This window comes from Apteryx rowi, unplaced genomic scaffold (assembly GCF_003343035.1).
Source record: "Apteryx rowi isolate R43461 unplaced genomic scaffold, aptRow1 scaffold_191, whole genome shotgun sequence".
Taxonomy (NCBI): domain Eukaryota; kingdom Metazoa; phylum Chordata; class Aves; order Apterygiformes; family Apterygidae; genus Apteryx; species Apteryx rowi.
The window spans coordinates 295,216-316,370 of NW_020448208.1; the positions used below are offsets into that span (position 1 = coordinate 295,216).

The 21,155-nt window shown below is 37.8% G+C and overlaps 1 protein-coding gene across 8 annotated transcripts in view; it reads right to left on the reverse strand.

Annotated features, from left to right (window-relative positions):
• The window catches only part of ORC3 (origin recognition complex subunit 3), a 41,663-nt gene that overhangs the window by 19,876 nt on the left and 632 nt on the right, over positions 1 to 21,155 (reverse strand). For 4 of the 8 annotated variants that reach the window (XM_026062663.1, XM_026062656.1, XM_026062655.1 and 1 more), the window contains exons 2-11: positions 17,675 to 17,729; positions 14,874 to 14,971; positions 9,958 to 10,102; positions 8,590 to 8,694; positions 7,677 to 7,831; positions 6,613 to 6,746; positions 4,318 to 4,477; positions 3,310 to 3,423; positions 1,858 to 1,991; positions 1,290 to 1,353 (exon numbers count right to left, since the gene is read on the reverse strand). In XM_026062663.1, the coding sequence (XP_025918448.1) occupies positions 1,290 to 1,353; positions 1,858 to 1,991; positions 3,310 to 3,423; positions 4,318 to 4,477; positions 6,613 to 6,746; positions 7,677 to 7,831; positions 8,590 to 8,694; positions 9,958 to 9,997 (906 nt within the window). In that variant the 5' untranslated portion in view covers positions 9,998 to 10,102; positions 14,874 to 14,971; positions 17,675 to 17,729. Of the gene's footprint in view, positions 1 to 1,289; positions 1,354 to 1,857; positions 1,992 to 3,309; positions 3,424 to 4,317; positions 4,478 to 6,612; positions 6,747 to 7,676; positions 7,832 to 8,589; positions 8,695 to 9,957; positions 10,103 to 14,873; positions 14,972 to 16,862; positions 16,915 to 17,674; positions 17,730 to 20,859; positions 21,041 to 21,155 lie in introns of those variants that run through there. The other 4 variants (XM_026062658.1, XM_026062659.1, XM_026062662.1 and 1 more) reach the window with 4 other exon arrangements.

Here is a 21,155-nt window from a genome sequence, read left to right on the forward strand (position 1 = left end):
CATTATAATATTTGCAGTATTATTCTTTATATATCCAGTCTATATCAATTTATCCAATGACCTGCTAAGTTTGACACCCATGTAGTATGTCATCACTACAGGAAAAAAAAGGAGGATGACCCTTCCTTGCAGAGCTCCAGCTTCTCATTCCTATCCCTTCCCTCTTCCTACTGTCCCAACACTAGCATTTATGCACCCGTGGAGCAAACTAGGTCAGAGAACTCATTCTACAGAAACAACCCAGCAAGAATTCCCACGTCTTTTCTTTTTCGGTCAGGTTACATTAAGTTGGGTTGTTTCCCTGATCCCATTCGCAGCACAGCCACACAAGCAGCTGTGCCAGCACATCTGCTGAGGTGTGATTAAACAGCAAGGGAAGAGCAATAGCTTAAGCTATTATTGCCATTAAAGACCTTGGATCATAAAACCACATATAAATCATCTTTAAATGACTAATACAACTGCATTGCATTTGCAAACTTGTGCRCTACCAACTTCTCTTCCAACCATTAACATTGTTCTTCATACTTGGAGAAGACCTTACAGACCAGGAAGCTCTGCTAGGATACCTTTTAATTGTTTCATCTCTGGTAATACAATTTGTCATGACAGGTCAGCTATATCTGAGATGAGGAGTTAGGAGAAAACCTTTATCCTGAGGGATGCTTCTGCTGGGAACGTTCAGTTCGTGAAAATAACCAACTGATCTTTCATTCACCGCATTATGAATTCCTAAAGTGCTCACAATACAAGTAGCCTGACTTTAATCACTTTATAAACCTTCAGATAAACATCTAACATAATAAATTAAAGTATTAATCCTGCACAATGTCTAGTGTGAACATGCACCCAGGCTGTCCTACTGATTCCAACTGGAAACTGAACAGAGGGTATGGAGAATTAAGGGCTTATGAGTTAACCTCTAAGAGTACTTACGCATTCTACAAACACTTCAGTAACTTTCTTGGAAAGTCAGGTTGAGTAAGCTTTAAAAGACCAGGCCATAAATAAGCCTTCTTTTTAAACAGTTATATCTGTACACACAGCTAAAAGTTGATGCTAGAAAAACTGTGCAGCTTGTTATAAAGGTACACCCAGCAAGCTTAGTGAACTAGGAGTTTTGACCTGTAGATCCCATTTCTCCACTCCTGGATGTAGAGTACCTACTTTATGAAAGATGTTATACAGAACTACACATCTTTGTCTTGTATTTTATCATTTTCCACATGAAACTAATATTTTGCAAGTTATTTTTGCTCTCCAAAGATGGCGTTTTAAGTTTCACCTACCTTTAAGAAGTTATCTGCTGTCAGCAGTGCAATCTGTTTCTCTGATACCTGGCTTTCCACATACCTGATCACAAGAAAAAAAACAAACAACCCCCCCCCCACAAATTATATTGTAAAATACCCTTAAAAATTATAGGATTAACAAGTTTGAAAGGTTTATGCTGCTGTAAGTATTTACTCAGAAGGATTCAGAAAGGAATAGTCAAATCCAGCAAGTTGTAAGGCCACAAAAAAACCTAAGAGATATGCTCCAAGTCAGCTTAACAAGCTGAGAAGTGATTTGTGGCAATTTGTCAAAATAGTCTGTTTCTGTACTAAGGATGGGATGGGGGGGAGTTCAAGTGATGTAGCAAATTACACACCACAGAAGTACATTCTCTTGACCAAGAGATTAAGGGTTCCTGAAATTACTTAGAACTGTCCTCCTTTTGATGGATTTACCTTTGCTACAGAAACATATGCACAAGTGGTCTACGTTTTCCACGGTGTTAAATTTACAGATTCCTTTACCATTTTTTAAAGCTGACTGAGTACAAGACTGGTCAAAAGAACTTACTTCCCCTTTTACCTTCTAAAAGAGGGCAGTCTTCGAACATTTTCACACTGACTATGTGATAAAGAATTTACTCTCTTCTTAGCTTCTACCAGTCGACAACACAGTACACTAAGGGGTTGGGAACAGAAGTGTTCCACAATACAGAGCTGAAAAAGAAAGCAAGAACCAGTGATGTTTACGAAAATTCATCTCCCTTGCCATATCTACCCTTTAAGGCTTTCTTGTTACTGAAGTGTAAAGGAATGTCATTACTACTATTGTAGCATATAAAAACAATCTTAATTACAGTTCACAGATATTCTACCAGTCACTACAGGATACTGATTATTCAGTTTTAAATACAGTCACATAATTACCTTTTTTGCTATAATGTATGCACTATTCAGTACCTCATTTTTTACCCTCTTACATAACAATAACTATACCTTGTCAAATATTTTTATATTCACTTATGAAAAATACTGCATTCTTTAGATTTAGATTCAGCTCCAATATTCACAAATAGGAAAGAATATCTTTCAAGATATGAAAAGCAACTATAGTACAAAAGCAAACTTATCACATGTCCTCATTTCAGTTTGTGTTTCACATACACAGAAATACACTGCTAAGCTCTTACTTCGCACATGTACAGACATGCTTTATTGCTGATTTCAGTTGGAAAAAAACAACAGCCCACAACATCTCACTAATAACTTAAAACAAACACTGTCAGTGGAAAGCCACACTCTGTCAGAAACGTTAACATCACTCCTGGACATAATTAAGACGGTGACCTCTTATGTATTGCTTACAAATTCTGAACTTCTGAAATCACTTCATCATTGAATAGTCTAATGCACAAGGCGACAGCCACAGGCTGTCAGAGCCAGGACTTTTGTTTCCACATCAGGTCAATGGAGAATCATTAAATTCTGGCAACTTTTTCAAATGAGAGCGGCCCTGGCAGGTCTGTCTGCAGGAAGAGGTACTACAGCAGGGGTATCTCTCCAGGCCACACGTTATCATGTGGGAAAGTGGGGAAGAGACACTGCTGTACACATTACTCATACCTCAAGAAACTCAGTTCAGATCACAAAGATCTGGTACAGAGGATCAGAGCAGCAACATGGTACACGTCCAGGTGGGGGAGCTCTACCAGGGCTCTTAAAAGCTACAAATTAATACAGAGAAAATATTTATATTTCTACCCTATAAGGAAGGTTCTCCTTTTAAAAGTAACTTTTAAATAGTTTTTGCAGCAGAATAAGATGACTTTTAAATGCTTATGACCTGTCCTACAAGTTTTCCTTTAAAACTTTAAGAAAGAAACACCACCTGTTCACAGACATGAGCTGTTTTCAAAGGTCATTTTTCCATCAAATCAAATTACAGCAAGATTAGGATAGAAGAAATCGCTCAGTGTCCAGTAGTCACACTTCTTTTTCAGCAACCATAATTCAAGTTCTTTTTACCATTGCCTACCTGAAATCCTTTGATGAAATTCTGGACAGAGAAATCATGGTACAAGAATATGTTGATGAGAACCTGCAGAACTTTCTCACTCAGTTTAAAGGCAAACTGAGTTGTTAGAAGTAGCTAAGGGAGACAAAAAGAAAAAAAAAGTAGCCATAGCAGGAAGTCCTTCACAAATTCAAATTCAGCAAAATCCATGTATGCAATTTGGTACAACCTTCAGTATATGWTGACATTCAACTGAATGAGATACTAAATACACTGACAACGTCCAAAAACAATGTTTAGTTCTAATAAAGTACCTGAGCAAAGATTCATTTTCAGCTTATTTCACCATGTTTTTGTAAGTACTTTTTACTAATTATAGTGTTTGAAGTCACTTAACCCTATTTTTGTATTTTCTTTCTACTTCTTTCTACYGTTCTAAAACAGTAGAACAGAAATTGTCATAACAGGAATGCTACTACTGTCTGCATATACGACAGTGATTTTGGAAATCCTGCAGAAAGAAGTGTACCAAAAACAAAACAAAACAAAAAACTCCACCACACAGGCACAGTGTCCACATTACTTGACCATTTGGATAACTGCTATTTGGATAACTGCTATTTCTGACAAGCAGCAGAATTCAGGCTGAACTGAATTTGTCTATGTTTAAAGCTATCACTGAATTTTTCATTGTATAAAGCTATCCTCTTCTGGAACAGAGTGAAGCTTAGATCAAAACACCACTTTAATGAAGAGGTGGGAATGACAAAGTGTAATTGTCCGAATATATATGCATACATGTCAATGCAAATGAAAGAAGAAAGCAGGTGTGTGAATGTGTCTCAATGCATGAAGAGGAAGCTCTCACTGTTAAGTTACTCTGCAGTTTTGAGTAGAAATATCCAAAATACACAGCTCTCAGAAAGAGATTCCATTTCAGAAACTACAGATAAACGTACTTTTAAAGGCCATCCATGTACATTGTGCTTGAATACACACACTCCTTCCTCTATGCAGAAAGGGAATTACCTTGTCAATTATAGTAGACAGGTGCTCCTTACAGGAAAGGGACTGGAAAAGCTCTATGCACAGCAGAGAAGAAACAGAGTGAGGAAGTAAGCTGTGGATGATCATTGGAGATGTAGCAATTCCAAAAATCAGTATTAGAGGTAATTCACGGATATGCTGACTAGACCATGGGGAGAGGAGAGAGAAAAAGATAATAGTTATGTTACTTTGTCTGAGCTCAATGCTGTAATAAGAACATCAGGGAATCATCAAACAATTTAGCTGCAGAAAATGGTAAGGTAAAAGAATTGCTGGGAGTAATGATTTTTTAGGTGGGGTAAAATGAAAAAGAATGGAAGCTATATAAAGCACTAAAGTAGAAAAGCAAATGAAACTGTATCTTTTAGAATTCAAATTTCAGGAAGTGGCATGAGAAACATCTTTCAGTTACAGTATTTTAATGGTCTCATCTTGCCAAAAAATCTGTATTCAGAGAACTGGATTTTATCAATTAATTTTAAAAAATATATCTTAGAGACTTAAGTATAAACAGCTAATGGTCTCAAGAATATTTACAAAATTTACACCATTTATTCAATGTAAAAGAGATACAAAAAACCTTCTAAAGTTCTGTGTTTCCCCTTTTACTTAAAATTTTTAACTTCAGATTCAATCTTCCTCTTCAGATAATTTTAGCATATGCTTTGAGAACTGATAACCACGACTGAATGGTGCATTCATCTGGAACAGCATACAACATCTTTATGCAAAGTTCAGTATTTTCAGCATTATTTTCCTTTTTTTTTTTACTGGAGTTTCAAGGAAATACAACTTCTGCTAACTTCAATCTCTTCTAGATTAAAGCTGACAATTTGTTCCTTTTTTTCTTTGTTTTCACCACAGTCAGTTTTTGACTTTAAGTGTTTCAACTGTCATCCTACAATTACTTCATTTCTCTTAACTCCTCAAAATCGTTGCTAGAGACTTAAACATAAAAACCAATAAACTTCATGTATTATTACTATCCACTGTTGGTAACCTCAAAGAATTCCAACAGAGAGAAACTGAATCTTAATATTAAGAAAACAGAAAAACCTCTCATATTTATCCACTTCATCTTTATTATTTAAAATAGCACATTTTACACTGAAATGCAGGAAATAAATCTGATCTCTAGGAATTTCCCCAATATCTTTTTCAAAGTACTATGCAGCCCTGCCTAGCTTCTGTTCTATCCATCTTCTGTTTCATTTTAATTAAGACAACCTTTAGTTACAAAGTCATTGGAATCTTCTAGACTTTTCTTTTTTTAATAGAGACAGTCTATTTAAAAAGTATATTTTCAAATAGTAGACTGTGACAGACCTGAACTGCACTTCATCTACACTCCACATGCTCATGATTAGGCATTTATCCTTGCCACAAAAAGCAAAACAAAAGATAACATTTAAAAACAATTAATACCTTGTTTCCTCCTGCCCTACAGCCTAATTATTTTCAGATAAGAAGTAAATCAGAAATTTACAGTTAAAATGTACTCCAGGGAACCCATCTGCCAAATTTGAAGTAGGAAAGATTTTTATTGTGGGTCTCACAGCAAGAGAAATTGCTCAGCCTGTTTAAGGGTAATGTTATGTGTGCACACTGCAGCAGAACTAACTCTAAGACTGCAGCATGGATCCTGCTGCAAGAGCAGTGCCAACCCTGAGTATAAGGCATTCTTTCTGGAGACCAGCATGGGTTCTTGATTGGAAGGCTCAATAGAATATAAAGGAAGATACTATTAAGGAAGGACAAAAGCACAGGAGCACTTGAAGTGGTCAACTATTCACTACAGGTCCTGGCCAACATTCAGAAACTCTCTGGGCAAGTTTTGTATACCTCTATTAGTAAGCTATTTAATTTTTCAAGTAACCTTTTTACAGCATTACATCAATAGTTATACAAAAATATACTTGGATCTAGAAAAAAAGTTTAAAAAGTCTACAGACAAAAGACCTGAGCATCTTAGAAAATTAGACTCACAATCACAAATTTTGTAAAAACTAGTACCAATAAATCCTCTTATGTAAACAGTTTATTAGCCACCCAGTGTATCAACCCTGCCCTCAGGCACTTTGTTTCAGAGTCCCAAATTAGCTTTAGGCTAATTTATCCCCAAAACTTAACAAAAAGTTGGTCAATGCTGTAAATAAGCAGCAGCAATATTTGATTCCAGCTCTCCACTGACAGAGTCCTCTCATTATTATACTTCAAAATAGCTGCAACTAGAAAATGAACAAAAGAATAGAAGAACAAAACCTCAGATCACATTACCTGCTGATGACTAGGAAGTCTTGAAGTACTTTTGTGGTGAAACTTTCCATATCTTTGAAGATAACCACAACTGGAGGAGACTGCAAGTGTCTGGAAGAAGTTCTTTTTTTGCTTGGAGTTTCAGAATCTGTTTTCTTTAAAGTTATTGGTTATACATTATAAAACAGAAGAAATAAAAAAATAAAAAGATTGAACCACATGTCTCTAACATTATAATGCTCCAAAGCTACACAACTGACTTTTTGCTATGATTGTATTTGTAATTAACATATAGAGTTATAATTTTTTTTCCTCTATCTTGCATAGTGGGAAGTGCAGAGAATAAACAGATTAAAAACAAACAAACAAACTCATTCCAACAAGGACAAAGACAGCTCTGTGGGAGAGAACTGGTGAAATTCTGTTGGGACTAAGGGGGTAGATTTGTAGTTGGGAACACAGAACATTCTGGTTTATCCAGTATAGTTAGAGCATGTACTAACTGAATTTTTCTTCGGCACACTGCTCCAATGAAGTCATAAAATCAGTTCTAGTTTTTATTTGACATTGAAACAAAACTTAAAACAGCATTCATTAGCTTTATTACGTACAAATACATAAAAGACATTTAGAAATCATCTTCGCACTCCCTGTCAATGTAGTACAGGCTGCAGATGACATACTGGTACATTAACACTAATATGGTGCCTTTCCCCTGGATGGCTGTTCTTAAAATTTTGTTTTGATGAACAGAACATCTCAGCACTGCTGGGAGAAGAGCATCTGGCATGATGTTGACACTGCATTTTAAGCTTCTCCTTCCAATGGAAACGTAACATAAAATACTACTTTTTGTCTGTTTTTCAGAATTGTGACAAAACAGCAGACATGCATACCTCAGAAACTAACTCCAAATTTGTTACAGATATTTTTATATTCAAACGACCTCAGTTGTTTCATAGTATTAAATGAAAAGGCTACCTTTGGCATTTCTTTCATTAGTGCATATAAACTTGAGTTATTCAGTTTCTTTTCTAGAAGAATCTAAAGGTCACTTTTGTAAACCAGCGATACAAAAACCATACCTTTGTTATATTCTCATACCAGCTGATAAGAGAAGCCATCGAACAACGTATTCTGTTCTGGGAAACCTGAACACAGTCCTCCTCATCCGATGAGTCCACATCTATATAGCAGTTCATCAGCTGCCCCATCAACTTCTGCATCAGATTTTTTATGCCTTCACAACACATTTGTAGACACACAGTGAAGAGAATTTGCTCAGCTACCTAGAATCATAAATATTCTCCAAACCCATTCTGCAGAAAATTCCCCCAAGTTATTACTTCCTATTTTTCCCTTTATTCTCTTTTTCTCTCAAGAACACTCATGTCATATGCTTCATGAACCTTGAAAGCATATAATAAAAATTTAAAATAATTATCCTATCAATTTGCCAAGATAGCACCAATTCAGGATAAGATGTGGGCCATTTACCTAAAAATAGGTCCAGTGACCTAAAAATGAGAAGGCCAATCAAGAGGTTGGGGGATGCCACCACGACTGATTTTCATCTTTTTATTTAAATAATAAAAAGGAACTGGGGGTGTGTGTATGGGGGAGATGTTATTCTACCTATTCCTTTCCTGAAATAAAGTGACTGTAAGCATTTAAAAAGTGGAATGCATACAAATATTGTCTGATCAAACAAGAGGCAAGCCAATCTGCAACATCAACATGCAATACATTACGCAGCATGATCTTGACATTTATACTAAAACTAAGTAGTATTTTAAATTTCATTATTTTAAAACAGAACTGGACATCTCTTAAAATACAGCAGGCATTGCTACTACATAAATATGGGATTGAGCAAATCTTCAGAAGGTTTTCAAGATCCCTCCATCCCATTATTCTTAGATATAGTGACAAAAGTTAGAATTTCTAGTTAATTGACAGCATATTCAGATGAAGAAGCAAAGCTATTGCAGTATTTACCTGGGCAATCTTTGGCTTGCAGCAAGGCTACATAAGGAGTAATATTATTCTGAAGGACTTCTGAGAGGCTTTTAAATGTCAAATCATGATCTGTAACATTTACACCTAGAAGAAAAAGAAATGAAGTGTTTTTCCTGCAACTTGTGACTACAGTCACTGAATGATAAATTGAACAGCAGACAAAACAGAGGATACCACAAATATTCAAGGAAGGAGTCAAAAATCATATATGAGAAAAGATCAAAAAAAAAAAAAGGCACAAGTTCAGACGTACACATTAATACTAGCTGATTTAAAGGAACCAGGAAACTGTCAAGATCACTCTTCTAGTAGTTTTCTTTTTGTAGGAAAGGGGTGCAAATCTACAGGGAACAGTATTTCTTTTCTAACTTTCCTGCCACTCATTCCCTCAGAAGTTATTCACAGTCATCTAAGGCCTGCAGACAAGAAGCTGAAAGTCATCTGCTCTAAAAGCAATGCAATTCGGACACCTGAGACCTAGATCCTCACAAGGTTTATGTAGGGAGGAAAATTACTATGAGTTAGTACTAACAACAGTCTAAATTTATCATGAGTTACTCAGCATTTACTCCCTTTGTTAATATCCTTAGTCAACCAAGAAAAGGACAGGCCCCTCCAGAGAGCAACACACAGCTTCTTCCACAAAGTCATTCAGAGTAGGAACCTCTCTCTCCACTAACTACAGAAGGAGACTAACCTCCTAGGCTTTCTTAGTGGTCAACTGTTAAATCTGCAGCACAGGCCTKATCTTAGGTTCCCTAAAAGGATAGTGAAACTGCAATCAGGTCGCCTTGAACCAGGTTTGGGATTACAGTGCCAACTATTTAAAGGATGGACAGATGGAAGGACAGATGAACAGACAGAAAACAACTTCAGAGTAAGATCTTCAGCTACCTCTCTCACACTCTGCTTTTTCTTTTCCAAGATAAGGATACTGCTTTCCTACATCTAAGAGGAATGGCAAGAATCAACTTATTAACATATATCAGAAATACAGAAGCTGTATAATCTCAGTTAGTCATAGAAACCACTAAGGAAGTTAGTGACAAAAATGGCAATAGAACCAAAGTATCTCCAGTCCATTAGGACAACAAACAAATCACTATCAGCTGCCTAAGACAGCCCTTTAGGGAAAGTGTTCCCTTATAGCACCATTATGCATATAGACAAAAGAGAAGTAAGTCAAATCCTGCTTCCTACTCTGAGCCCACCAATCTCTTCTGTTAATGTTTCTGAAGCTGATGTTGCTGCAAGTCAGCGATATAATTTCCTTTTATGCCTGTGTCAACATTAAGCAACTCTAAGAGAGCTGATGGACATAACACAAAACACCTTTAAAGAATTTACCTAAAACAAGAGCTGCAGTAGGGATTTCTCTGGACTTCATCCGACAAGTCCATTCTGTTGTCTTTTCTTGGAACTCAGAATGAGACCGTCTTAGAAAACTTACTAGGTTATCAAATAACTGTTTATTCAATTCTTCTTGTATTTGCTGTAAACAGAGAGTTTGTATTAATACAAATGCGGAAACACAAGAATATCTTTCTTCTCCCACCCCTTTCCTGCATGACTTTGAAGAATTAAAACTCGCAGGTAACATTTTAAACAACACTGTGGTTACCTGTAAACTATAAATACGCTAATTTATTCACTATGCAGCAAGCATAGACATTTCCTGCTACCTTGGAACTTTTGGACAAATTCCTTGACAATAACTCAGAGAGCAAGCGCATCACTGCTGTACTGCATTGTCACACAACAGGTTTCAAAGGACAAAAAAAAACCCATACTGACAAAGTGTAAGTGACCACACGAATAAAAAACAATACACAGTTTCTGGAAGAGCGTTCATGCAAACTCCCTTTACTTCCTCTTGGCTTACAAAACACCTGCAAACAGTCAGGTCCTGTAATTCAAAATGGGAAAAACGAACAAACAAGCAAACACAATGATAAAGGAAAGCACTAGGTATATACCATAGGAAAAAAAAAATATTAAACTACACAACTGCCTCATTTGCTACACTATCCTTTGCTCTTCAGGATGATCTCCATACAAGAATATAGTGGGGGGGAGGAAGGAGCAGAGAGGGGGAAGAGATACTACTCCTAAAGGTAGATATACACTGGCAGAATTACCTATTTCTTTTATTTTGTATGTGCATTTTAAGTTCTGTTTCCAAATCAAAATATCCCTTCTATTAGGACAGACAAGGAAATTGCACTCTGAAGCTCAGGATATCAATCTGTGCTCTAGAACATAGATGTCAGAAACAAGAATGCACATACGCAGCTGTGAACCTGACTCTAAATGAGGTTGCAAAGGTTGTCCCTAACAGTATGGATGAAGCAGCTATCAAAGGAGTTAAGATCACAGCTCCCGGTCTGCTCTCGTCAATAACCGATACAACTGTAAACAAAAATAATCTTACTCTTTTTCACCCTCTACTGATTCAAAATATTCTTCTGGCCTTTTTGATGTTCATTGCCCATCTGTGAATTCACAACTGATACTTTTTTGGAGTTGTCATAAATAKAATTTTACATGACATTTTAGAAAGAAGAGTTTGTGCTACCAGTTTATAACAGTATCATAATAGCTTCTGTATTACCATACATCCCGTAACAATCCTTAGATATCTTTACCTTGAGTTTTGAAACATTATTGTACAAGAAATTTTCACTGAGCCAGTCTAAAAAGATCCTGAATCCTTACTTTGCATGGTTACAGTATATTTCTTCCAACACGCATTTGTGAATACGGAATTCAGTCTGTTATAACACTACACATTTACTTAGCTTCAAATCCCTCAGTCTTTTCTTGTCAAAGCAATTTTATGGGTCTTTTTTGCAAATTTTAGTCTTAGTAATCAAGCTTTATACTGTCATTCAATAATGTTAACTAAAAGTGGTCCTAAGATTTTTACAGGGCATAGTACTAGTAGGTGGCTGTTATTTTGTAAGATGACCATTCCCTCCTGTTCCGTTGTCCTGATTAGTTACTAATCCATAGCAGCACATTATTTTTTTGAAATACAGCCACTTTGCTTCAGCAATGGGTCCCTATGAGGTACTTTGTACTGACCTTTTCAAATTACAGTCAAAAATTCCTTCTAGTAGTATTTACTCTCTCATTCTGGTAAGTAAACTTGATGACAGAAACCCATAGGAATAACTCCAGTGCGAAGAGATGAGAAAAATTAGCTGTATGAGGACAAACTCTAATTTATTTAAAAGAAAGGTATGAAGTTGCTTTGTGTTTCCAGAGTCAAGTTCAGAGTCCAGACTTTCACATACAGCTTTGCGTAAAAAAAATAAAATAAAAAAACCAACAGCCATCAGGTGGGGAAGTTATCTACCCAAGCATCTACTTAATTTGACAACATTAAATTATTAAAAAGCCTTTTATTTCTAATCTTATATTGTTTCATTTGAGGAAAAACCTTTAATTACTATAAAGATCAGCCACTCATTTTAAGTGGTTATCATTGTGACATATTCACTAAAGATTCGAAAGAGCCTCACCAATTAGAGATGAGAAGTAACCTCGTCTTCTGCACAATGGCACAATCTGTGTTTACATTAACTGTTCTTAACATAAAAAGATTCCATAAAGGATTCGTGTGCATGGGCCATTTGAATGAATGCAAGCATTCAGGGCATGATTTTTGCAGTCTTAGTTTGCACTTCTTTGACACTCTGCCAGAAACAATACTAAACTGTTCTGCATCTCAAGGTGATCACCCGATTTACTTGCATGACCATGCTTACTCTGGAAAAATTTTATTAACTGGAAGTTCAACCCCTGCTAATACTGACACCTATCTAGGTTTCGTCATGATTATCCGTTGTATGGTCTGCAAATCAGTAGCTCCACATTAGAGCTAAAATTACCATACTACAGCCCTGCATTCAGGCTTGGTCCTTCTACCTAATCCTTGTAGTGCTTCTTGAATTCCTCACCTTACAGGAAGGGAATGTTTCTGAATGCTCTCAAGGAGATGTATGTTATTAAGAACATTTACAAGGCTGTTGCTGAAAGGACAGCAATGTGGGGATTACAACTCGGATACCCCACAACACTGAAACAAAAAAAGGTCCAAAAATCAAAGACAAGAGCAGAATTCCTGCAGTACTTCTCCCCCTGTTCATGTTGTAAAAAGCCAGCAAGGTTGTCCTCACTAGACGCCACCACTGCAACACATTTTGTTATAGACACGGTCTGTCTGTTGCAAAGCACTCTTAGCCTTACTAAGTACTTGAAAGTCAAAACCTTTTTACTATTCAAGACCCCAGGTAGACAGCAGATGCCCAAGAAAACTGAAAAAACACCAGCACAACCACACAGCCTACCAACAAACCATCGAGTAGCACTATTCCAACAAAAAAATTCAGCAAACATCTTGCTGGCTCCATTAGCACACTACTGGAACCGCTAGAATAACAGTCCCAACCAGCAAGCCATACACTTCTCATGATATTCTACCTTGGATCAGGTTCACTACACCAGGGTTTGAAGGCACATAAGAAAAAATCCTGTCTGTCTGAAGCCCCAAGCAACCTTGTCTGACCTCACAGATGACCCTGCTTCAAGCAGGAGTTTGGACTACAGACCTCCTCAGGTCGCTTTCAACCTGAGTTATCACATGATTCTAACAAAACAAATTTACACCTCCAGCCCGCCAACGCTGGGATAAGAGGATGGTAACTCAAAACTTAATAGAGAAATGTCACAGGTACCCCGGAAGCTGGATGAAGAAAATTCCACATAAAGCAGCAAAAATAACTGCATGCAATTTGCCCTTGGATAAACCAAACTATCATGACAAAGCCCATGTCAATTTGCTAATGTAGGATGAACAGTTTGTCCATCAGGAGGAGGCAGAACAGAAGAACATGTCTGGCAAACTCCTAGCAGCGTTAAAGAAAACAAGGGTAGAAGAATTAAGACAGGAAAGATGATTCTCCAGGTGGCAATGACCCTGTGCTTCTGAGCAGTTAAGGAGGCTCTCACATACACAGGCCATGCCTGCTGCTCTGGGACAAGTCCTTAGAGAACTCTAGGAAAAAGCACATCGTCAGCCTGAAAATCCTGAAGCCACTGTTGGCTGTCTAGAAGCACTGTTTAAAAGACCTTCACGCAACACTGTGCCAAAGAAAGAAGATCTTCCAGAAGTTGCTGTGGTACATCCTCTTCCTTGTAGTCCCATTGTGTAGCTGACAAAGCAGTACCTGGAGCAGCTGCCAACATTATCACTAAAACTGGTGACTAACCTAGCAAACTGAAGCAGTTGGCTGGAAGATATCAAACACAACTCCACAAACTTCTGTGTATTCTCCATAATCAGCACTATGATGTGGTGCACTGTTTTGCACATCCTRGTTAGAAATGGTTTGAAAGGGTGCTGATTAGTTAAAGTGAGTTGGATTGTGAAATGGTAGGAACAGAATTAGAGAAGTTTTTGAATTTAGCCCAAAGGTCCAGATTGTAAGCTGCATCCAGCTGGCTTCCACTGTATATCCCAAAACAAACTTGGGGAAAAAAATTCTCGTAATGCCTAGTGCCCAAGAACAGGCAGAGGAATACAGAATACTTGCCCAGAATCCTTGACTTTGAATAGAGGAGGAAATCCTTGCTATACGGAAGCAATTATTCATACTGTAACATAAGCCAGCTGGCTATATGGACACAACAACAGCATTCCATCTAACACACAATAATGAGTAGGCCACAGTTCAGCATGAAAGAAACTCTCGTTCCTGCCAGACAAGCCCATTGACACTGTCCATACTAAGTCAATAAACTAAGCTTGCAGTTGTGTCATTCAGTATTCGATGTCCATGCAGTTGTTGTCACATAAAATGTAGTCACATTGTGAATCCTGGGCTGCTATAAACTCTGTAACAAACACTGAGGTCAAGAGCAGCCTAAAATCCTTGCAGGGCTGGCAAGCACACAACTGAATTAGAGGTAGAAAACAGCAATATGCCAGGAATTAATAAAAATGGCAATCAGTAAAAATAGAAGCTTGGAAGCAGCTTGAAGCGCCAAAAGCATGTAGCTCTGTGATTAACAACAATGTCTAACTGTTTTTTTGTTTTTTTTTAAATGGACAGCAATTTCAGTCTCAGTTAATATTTCTGGCCCTCTTATTGCTTTAATGAACTGCTCTTTTAAGCATGTGAAAGAAAGATCTCCAGAAGCAAGCAAGCACCAGTGTTACAAATGCAAACTGCTGTTTTAGTATTACCAGCAAGACTCACCTCCGTTTCGGATTTGATCTGTTTCCATAATGACTGACAAGTAGCAAATCGTAGCCCACTATTCTCGGAATCATTGTTTCCTTCTCTGAAATAGTCAGCTGGAAAGACAAAAAGCAAAGACAAGCGCAAATAAGATTATGAAAACAAAACATTTTTTCTTGAGAATAAATTGAAGCACCTGACTGAAAGAAGAACATTATCTTTAAATATATCCAGGGAGATGATTTCTCTTAACCAATTAACTGCAGGTATCTGGTAGAATAAGTGAGAAAATAAGCAGAATTTATTACCCAAGCGTGCAAGTAAAAGGTAAGAGCTGGCTTCACCTCAAGTCTCAGATGAACTAAAGGCTAAATCAGGGCAAACAAGTCATTATTAAAACAAATTAAAAAAATCTCTTTCCCTGGCAAAAACTTTGTGGTCTGTCTCTCCATCACTATTATAGTCAAATATGAAGCAGAAAGGGCTTGGCAGGATAAACATATTAAAAAATCCATTTTCTTTCCCAAGATACAGCTAATATCAACTTCCTGAAAATAATAACCTAACAGTCCTTTTCCAGTATACCTTATGTGAGATATGGGTGTCTTTTTTTTTTTAAATACATTATCTTAACGAGCATAACTATGCTAGCAAAGCTTTTAAGCACAAACCACATCTACATTTCTGGTTCATCTCTAAATCATTTCTCACTTCTATGCAGGCTCCTTATGAAAAAGAAAAGGAGATGCAAAACGTCTGAGCTTCACCTAAAAAGCCATCAAGCCTTTAAAATCAGATCCTTTTTGATAACAGTGTCTAGGCACATCTTCTGAATGTATCCGGCTTCCCAGGTGCTGCTCTGTCTCAGAGAAATGATGAGTACAGAACCTCTCCATCTGCTCCAACTAAGAAGCAAAGGCCAGGCTGGAAGGGAAATGGAAGACTGAACAGAAAATAAAATAACTGAGTGAGATTTTGCTCATTGTGTTTTTCCCCCTCACACATTCCAGCAGCCTACATTTCCTCTTAGCAGTGTGTGTGTGGGGGGGGGGGGGGGCGTAAGGCTTGGAACCATCTTTCTACACTCCCAGCATACATTTAGCAGGTCTTGTATAGCTGTTAAGGTTTGGCTAACACTAACTAACTAACTGGCTAACAGGACAGAAGGCCTGAAGGTTAAGTAACCAACCTGCTAAATGTTGCTGAAGGTAGCAATAAACTTAGCCATTAGGTTTTTCTACTTATAAAAACAGGCAAACAAAAAAAAATTATAAAAAGGTTCATTTACTAGCTATTCAGTGGAGTATCAGCTGCAGTCTGATCTGTAGAAAAGAACCAGCTGATGAGCAAATAACATTCAAAAAAAAATTGTAAATGATCAACAAGGGCCCTCCCTCTTTCTCCATTTTGTCTCCCCCAAAACAACCATCACATTTTTATCCCTAAGAAAATCACTTAAATACATAACACTTTGATTACACAGGCCTTAGGCTTTTAGTGAAACAAAACAAAAAAAAAAAAAAAAAAAAATCCAAACCATACCATTTATGTATTACACCAAAGAATAATGTTCTTTTTATGCTATCAAAATTCAGACAACAGGCATAAAAGGTGCAAAAGGCCTTTGTGGGGTGCAAAAGTATTACCAAACACAACTAAAACGTCACACTTGCCAGGTTTGGACTTCCAAACTGGACACAGGCACATTAAAGGAATGCCTGTTTAGAATATCATTCTAAACAGCTACTTGTTAGTAGTCAAATCAGCTCACCTCTGCCTGTCTTTCAGGAGTAGTTCATTCAAATCCACTTTTCTATCACAAAGTGTTTGCTTATTGGAAAAATACATTTAACAGGATTTATCCAAGCATTATTAATCTTGCAAAAACAAAAACATAGTATTCAGTAAAGGGTAAAATTCCAACATGGTTTAAGTGCATAGGTCCTGGTTGTCGGTTTATTTATCTTGCAATGATTTGTGGTGACCGGCTGGGTTATATTTCCCTACCTCTTATTCCTTGAGCTACAGATGTGCCAACTCTCATGGAAAAACAATTCTGGATTAATTTTAAAGCAGGTGTTGTAGTAAGTCCCTCTGGTAATGAATGACCCTGTGGTGATTTCAAAAAGATCTGGCTTAATTACTTCCCCCCCTTCTCCTTTATAAACAAGTGGATACAGCTTTTGACAGCTCTGATGCTGCCAAAAAAAGTTTAACCTGGGAATAAGAACAGTAAGTCTCCTGAGCAATTCTCAAACAACAACTATTTAAGCAGCATTATTTGTAGCTCCAGCAAGGTTCGCTCCTGTTCAGTCTTTCTCAGATGGAAAAAAGACTCGTATACACAGCATACATACTTTCTTTCCTCCAGTCCATACAACAAAGACTAGTTAATAGAAGCCATGGGATCTTCACAAATGGCTTTTCTGTATTCTTTTCCTGAAGAGACTTAGGCAAGCCATCCAAAATATGATCAGTTTTCTGAATGGGTTATCGTTTCTGACTATCACAGCTTGGAAGGGGCTTACTCAGCCTCTTCAGATAGTTTACTGATAGTTTATTTATGGTAGCATGGAAAAGAATTCTCTTAACATTTTTTTTTTTTTTGCAAAGACAATGGTAGCAACGCTCTCTTGATTGCTGCAGTTGAAAAAATATTCACACTAGCCAACAACTTGCTGAGAAATGACAGCTTGCAGCAATACTGACATCAAGGAGCAACAGAAATCCTCACACAGCTATCACAGAATTCAATCAGAACTGAAGCTTGCAGGATTAACCCTTCTAAAGCATAGCAACATATACCAAAATGCACTAACCTGTTTTTGGAGATACCCTTCTCTTCTTGGGACTTGGTTTAAACACAAAGCAGCCCTAGAGAATAGCAAGAAAAATATAAACTTCAAGATGAGCATCAATCTGACCAGGGCCCCTGAGGCAAGAGGAGTAACTTTATTCTCCTTTAACCTCAGTGTTCCATTAAACCAACAAGTTAAACCAATTTGCCAATGTCTTAAGGACATCAGTTCCAGACGGACTAACTTTCCATACTGTTCCTTTACTTTCCAACTTCAAGCCGCGAAACTAGTGAAAGCAGTTTCCCAGTACACTTGAGAGGGGCTTTTCCACCTTTCCATTACGTCTTTCAATTCATCTACCAACTGAATGACATCAGAGAAGAATCTTTAAACTTTTCATACACCTTCACTAGATTTGGAATTTACAGGAAAAGGATCCCCCGAGGACATCTCAATAAAGTTCTCAGTAGAGCTTCAGCTTTAAAAAAAAAAGGGGGGGGGGAGGGGTAAGAGGCTGGGATACACAGAAAAGGAAATCCAGAATAATACAATGAATGTTAAGTCACTTGTAAAAGCAAATGACACTGCTTTACTACCAAGAGCAACATGCGCATCCCAACTTAAGTAAGTTTTTAAAGAAATAAAGATGGGTAGAAGCAGGATGACAAATAGTTTGGAAAAGCATTCAGACAAATGAAGACCCTGCCTCCAAGGTAGTCTGCCAAACAGAAGCCATGTCCCACTTAGATCTCTGCTTCATCAGGGAAAAGGAAATCAAACACAAATATTCAGGGGTATTCTTCTTCTGGAAGATTTTTTTCATTTTCCTCTAGAAGTTTTGAAATTTCTCCCCTCCCCAACCCATCTTTTTGGAAGAATCATAATCTCCTGTAGATCAGAAATTATATGCTTTCCTCAACTCTCACTGTGAGGTGGTCATGCAGGAGGGGAAGAAACATACAAGTGTCCAAGGTGCATAAGCTGACAGATTCAATCCCATGTTTCCCAACAGAGATGCTTATATAAGCAAAAATTACTAAACTCAGCCTAAAATAGCTCAACTGCTATTGTAAGAATGATCTAGTGGAAATAAAACCCAGAGATGCGTTCAATTTTGATCACTGTCTGTTGAGCGACTTTGGACAAGTCCTTTCCCTTCCGATATAAATGAGGAAACTGAAGCAGAACATCRATAACAATACTGTCCTCCTCTGAAAAAGAGCTTTATGAACCGGAGATCAAAGCTTTTCTAAATATTACTATTTCCGATTTCTAAAATAAGAAGCAGTTCAAAACATAATAATGTAAAATCTACCCCCCCCAAAAAGCCTCTTTTGTACCTACAAAAAGAGATGGCATTACATTAACAAAGCAACAATTTAAGTATGCACAGCACAAAAGGCAATCCACTTGTTACATTTTGTGTGTTCAATGCATTGAACGTATTAAACAATTATGAGGATTGACATCGTAACTACATTTGTGTACTTCTTTGGATATCTTCTATTTTACCACATATATTAACAACCATCTAAAAATTGCTGGAGAAAGGTTGTGGTTATTCTACATATTTTAAATGTTCTGGAACAATTCATTATGAAAAGCTCATCTAGAATCTCACTTATACTGCAGTACACACATTATGTCAGAATAGTAATTCATGACAGCGTAACTGGAATAAGCCAAAATAACTGTATAATCCACGTACATGTAAGAAGCAGCAATATATGCTTAAATCAAATGAAATATAAATGTCCTTTTTTTCGTGCTTTGCAAGTGTCAGATTTTCCTACACCACTCGACATAGTAGAGACCACGCTATAAAATGGGAAAGAAGTGTCACATGTAAGACACAGGACACAAGTGAGGGACTTCTCACTACAAAACTACTTAAAATAACAGCCATTTTTGAAGTGGAAATCTGCTTGTTTTGGATTAAGTTTTAACTTTGTTTGGAAGTACTTCCCTTTACCCCTGACAGTAAAAACACACAGTGACTGCCACACTGAAGGATCCAGAAGCACATCACAAATCAAAGAAAAACAATATAAAGAAAAGGAGTCTTCCTGCGAAAAAAAATGCATTCCAGTCTGCTGCGAAGCACAGCTGTTGTTCACTGTACAATCAGGCAGGACAGGAAATAAGGAGTTTAGTGTTCCAATACAACATTTTAAGTCTCCCTCTACGTTAACACTCTAATGAACGTACTTCCCCTACAGCCAATCCTAACTACAGGCCAAATATAAACTTTCAACTCAAAAAAATTTTTTTCAAGGCAAAAATAGAAATTTAACATTACATATAAGTGTCAGCAAATACTGTTTTATTTATATTTCACCATTAAAATTAGTTTCAGTGGAAATATGCAACAAATGTTGCAAAAGTAACACCAAGTGATATCAATGTTATTTCAGCTAAAAGTGGCAAAACGTGCAGCCATAAACCTACTGCTCAATTCAGCTGCATGTGAATTTTACTTCAACTGCAAGTGCTTTTTGTATGCTAACAGAAGAAACAGAGGAGCAAGGCAGAAGTGGCAGAGGGGAAACACATACATATTTTGAGAAGCCAAAATGCCTTGGGTAAAGTAGGACTGGGTGCAAGTCAGGGCAAAGGCAGGGATTTGATGAAGAGAGACCTGGACTGGACATTGCAAGGAAAGGGAAAAAAACAACGGAATGGGGGAACAAGTAGCCATGGAAACAGCACTGGATGAAAAYATAAAGAAGACTAGACATGGGACACGAGCCAAGTTTAGGCAAGGGAACTCAGAGCAACAGATGAGGTCTAATTATACAGAGCAACTCGGGCTGGAACGAAAGCTCTAGAGTCTCCTAGTAGCACAGGTATCAGCATGGGGCAAGGACTAGCAAAAGGAGAACAGGACTATACACATTAGAGAGGATGGGGCAGAAAAGAATCACTTTTAATAATCACTTCCATCGTAGTGGTATTTAAGCGGCAGGGTTTGTGAGGGCAACATAAACACCGTCCCTCCCAGTAAAACATGCTGATGTCAGTGTGATGTAAGAGATACAACTTAGTGATTTTTTTCTCCAATTTCTTTTTAAAAACAGAGATAATAAAAATATACTACAACAGAGGCTACCATAGGAAGCACTTGGGTGAAGGAAAAAAAGAAAAAAAAAGAGAAAACAGAAGATAACAAAACGGAGACTGCCCATGCAATTTTTCAGGCCAGCTACCTTCAGCATGTGCACAACTGCACACTATTTCTCCCAGGGGAGCCCGGCCGCGCTCAGTGCACAGCAGACACAGCTCCGAGGGGGCGCGCAGACAGCTCAGCACAGACTGCTACTTGTAAAATTTCATTTCCTGTGAAAGCTGGAGAGCCGGCACACGGAGCAAGGCCGGTGGCGCACTGCTGGCAGCTGGAGGCTGCCCCCGAGGGCAGGGCTCGGTCGCTCCGCCCGCCGCGGTCCAAGGCCCCAAGCTGTCCCCCGCCGCCACCCCTTGCGCAACGCCGAGGAGCAGTCGGCGA